The sequence below is a fragment of the Chrysochloris asiatica genome, unplaced genomic scaffold, assembly GCF_000296735.1.
Source record: "Chrysochloris asiatica unplaced genomic scaffold, ChrAsi1.0 scaffold00014, whole genome shotgun sequence".
NCBI classification, from domain to species: domain Eukaryota; kingdom Metazoa; phylum Chordata; class Mammalia; order Afrosoricida; family Chrysochloridae; genus Chrysochloris; species Chrysochloris asiatica.
This window is the reverse complement of record NW_006408532.1, coordinates 148171-151974: the sequence shown is the minus strand read 5'-3', so window position 1 is coordinate 151974 and position 3804 is coordinate 148171. Positions and strand designations below refer to the sequence as shown.

Sequence of the window (3804 nt, the reverse complement as noted above, 5' to 3'; positions counted from 1 at the left end):
ATTTGTGCCCATTCCAAAGAGAGGTGACCCAACAGAATGCGAAAATCATCGGACAATCTCTTTGATATCCCATGCGAGTAAAGTTTTACTAAAGGTACTACAGAAATAGCTGCAAGCATACACTGACAGAGAACTTCCAGATGTTCAAGCCAAATTCAGAAGAGGCCGTGGAACAAGTGATATCATTGCTGATATCCGATGGATCGTGGCTGAAAGCAGAGAATGTCAGAAAGATGTTTACCTGTGCTTTATTGACTACACAAAGGCTTTCGAATGTGTGGATCATGACAAGCTATGGACAACTTTGAGTATTCCAGAACACTTAATTGTGCTCATGAGGAATCTGTACCTGGACCAAGAGGCAGTTGTTTGAACAAAACATGGGAACGTTGAATGTTTTAAAATTAGGAAAGGTGTGCGACAAGATTGTATTCTTTCACCATACTTATTCAACCCGTATGCTGAGCAAATCATCCGAGAAGCTGGGTTATATGAAGAAAAACCGTGGCATCAGGATTGGAGAAAGACTCATTAACAACCTGCAATATGCAGATGATACAACCTTGCTTGCTCAAAGTAAAGAGGACTTTAAACATTTACTGATGAAGATCAAAGAGCACAGCCTTCAGTATGGATTACATCTCAATGTAAAGAAAACAAAAATCCTCACCACTGGACCAATAAACAACATTCTTATCAATGGAGAAAAGATTGAAGTTGTCAAGGACTTCATTCTTCTTGAATCAACTTTCAACACTCATGGAAGCAGCAGTCAAGAAATCAAAAAATGTATTGCATTAGGCAAATGTGCTGCACAAGACCTTTTTTAAGTGTTGAAGAGCAAAGATGTCAGCTTGAGGACTAAGGTGCACCTGACCCAAGCCATGGTATTTTCGATAACCTCATATGCATGCGAAAGCTGCACAGTGAATAAGGAAGACCATAGAAGAATTGATGCTTTTGAGTTACAGTGTTGGAGGAGAATATGGAAAGTGCCATGGGCTGCCAAAAGAACCAATAGATCCGTTTTGGAAGAAGTGCAGCCAGAGTGCTCCTTAGAGGCCAAGATCCTCAAACTTCGTCTCTCGTACTTTAGACATATTGTCAGGAGGGAGCAGTTGCTAGAGAAGGATATCATGTTTGGTAAGGTGGAAGGTCAGACGAAAAGAGGAAGATCCTCAACGAGATAGATTGGCCAAGTGGCAGCCTCTATGGACTCAAGCATGGCAACAGTTGTGAGGTTGGCCCAGGATCGGGCAGTGTTTCGTTCTGCTGTGCATAAAGTTGCAATGAGTTGGTACAAACTCGATGGCACCTAACAACAACAACAACAACAACTGCCAAACCACAGAGAAGCCAGGCCAAGTTGTCACAAAGCCTTAACTATCACATGGCACATGCAGCTGTTGGTTGAAAATCCAGTCAGGATTAGAGGATTAAGTGAGAATTAAATACCTAATGAAAGACTTACGTGATAAGTTAGTGGGGGTGAGGTGGGGTGGTTTCAGGGATTTCAACTTGAAGATTGTAAAAGAGACACTCAGGTAGACAACAGTAGAATTGAGAGCTAGGAGACGGAGAAAACTGGGAATGATAAGTAAACCTGTAAATCAGAATGGTGCTAGTTATAATACAGTAACGACATGTTTTGTGTTCCAGTCTCCCTATTCCCCGACCCATCAGTCTTTTACTGTGCCAGGCTAGGATTGGGAAGAAGGTTCTGTATCATAAACTAGTTGCAGGGCAGTGTACCCACTGCTAACAGCTGCTTCCTTATACTGAGGTTACAGACCAGAACAAAGCAACAGATAACATAGGTCATTCTTGAGAAAGGCTGTCCCTGTCTGCTGAGTTACCTGTAGTAGAATTAAACTGGAAACTATGTAAATTTTAGATGTCGGGGTATGATACTCAAAGTATGGCACTTTGAATTTAAAAAAAGAAATAGGAAATATGTATAATAAAGGTAAGTAGCAAAAGTAGTTTACAACTTAATTGGCATACACCTTGCAATCTTGCTTAAAAACAAAACTGCATGTGACTGGCAGTAAATCAAAAAGAGGTTTGTAGAGTGTGTGTGACTGTGTTTTGTGCTTGTGTGGGGGTGAAGACCCTCAGTGTCCTGTCTTTTCGAGAATTGAAAAGTAGATAAAATAATTAACTCATTGTTACAATTACAAAAAGAAAAAAACTCATACAATGACTTTATTTGCTATTACCTATTTGGATTCCTGGTGTGTTGCTGTTCGATAGGCACTGGACTGCTGTCCACAAGGTCTGTGGTTCAAACCCACTAGTTACTCCTTAGAAACCCTATACAGGGTCGCTGTGAGTCTAAACGATTCATCAGCACTTAACAACATTTGCATTATGAAGGAATATGATGTAGTAGTTAAAAGCCTGGATTTTTTTTAAAAATCCTCATCTTAAATATAATGAACTTGTACAAATAATGACAAGTTTTACAACCTCAGTTGTAAAATTGGGTCAAAAACAGGTGTTTTCATAATGTAATTATCATAAGAATTCAATCATTTATGCAAATAAAGCACTTAGAATGGTTCCTCATATACAAGGAGCTTCAGAAAGTTCATGAAAAGTGGAATTAAAGGTAGTGTAATTTTTCCATAAACTTTTTGAAGCACTCTCGTATAGAAGCACACAGCATGTTAACTGTTCTACAGTGTTCTGTTCTTTGACTCTTCTGCTCACTTGCTCGTCCTGCAGATGACTCTTAAGGAGTTTGCCATGATGAATGAGGACCAAGATGATGAAGAGTTTCTACAGCAGTACCGGAAACAGAGAATGGAAGAGATGCGGCAGCAGCTTCACAGGGGGCCTCAATTCAAGCAGGTTTTTGAGATCCCCAGCGGAGAAGGGTTTTTAGACATGATTGATAAAGAACAGAAAAGCACCCTCATCATGGTCCATATTTATGAGGATGGTATTCTGGGGACCGAAGCCATGAATGGGTGCATGATCTGCCTCGCAGCGGAGTACCCAGCAGTCAAATTCTGCCGAGTAAAGAGTTCAGTTATTGGGGCCAGCAGTCGGTTCACCAGGAATGCCCTGCCTGCCTTGCTGATCTACAAGGGGGGTGAATTGATTGGCAATTTTGTTCGTGTCACTGACCAGCTGGGGGAAGATTTCTTTGCTGTGGACCTTGAAGCTTTTCTACAGGAATTTGGATTACTTCCAGAAAAGGAAGTCTTGGTGCTGACATCTGTGCGTCATTCTGCTGCCTGTCACAGTGAGGATAGTGATCTGGAAATAGATTGAGCTGATAGTCTAGTTGCATACATCTCTCTGTATACATCTCTGTGTTTATTTTTGTTCCTTCCTGTGTCTTCTGGCTTTTCAGGTGTTCTTTGTAGTCTCTGTTATTATGTATAAAGTCAGTAAATTCTTAGATTAAATCAGAATGCTGAATCACCTTATGGCTAGCCATAAAAAGAGATTTTAAAATTGTGTAAACAGGAAGCCAGACATTTAAACTATTTACTTAAGAATCACTAGCATGACATCTCTGTTATTGTCTCCAGTCAATATTTACACAGCATCCTTAACACAGTGTACTGTAAATTGTCTGCAGATGATCTCAGAGATCTCTGACAGGTCTTTGGGTATAATTCTAGTTAGTGTTTCATTTGAAGTATAAATAGTATATTTCCTTAATCAAATGATCACAAATCATACTGAAGTATAATCAGATCCATAGCCCTAGAAAGCACTTAATTTCCCCCCATACCCTGTTTAAGGAACCCTGGTGGTACAGTGGTTAAAGTGCTCAACTGCTAACTACAA

At 40.1% G+C, this 3804-nt stretch overlaps 1 protein-coding gene across 1 annotated transcript in view; it reads left to right on the top strand.

Moving 5' to 3' along the window:
- PDCL (phosducin-like) overlaps nucleotides 1–3419 on the top strand; it is a 10966-nt gene extending 7547 nt beyond the window's left edge. Inside the window, exon 3 of the mRNA XM_006834736.1 lies at nucleotides 2728–3419. Coding sequence (XP_006834799.1) covers nucleotides 2728–3279 — 552 coding nt within the window. The 3' untranslated portion in view covers nucleotides 3280–3419. The remainder of the gene's footprint in view (nucleotides 1–2727) is intronic.
- The last annotated feature ends 385 nt before the right edge of the window (nucleotides 3420–3804 follow it).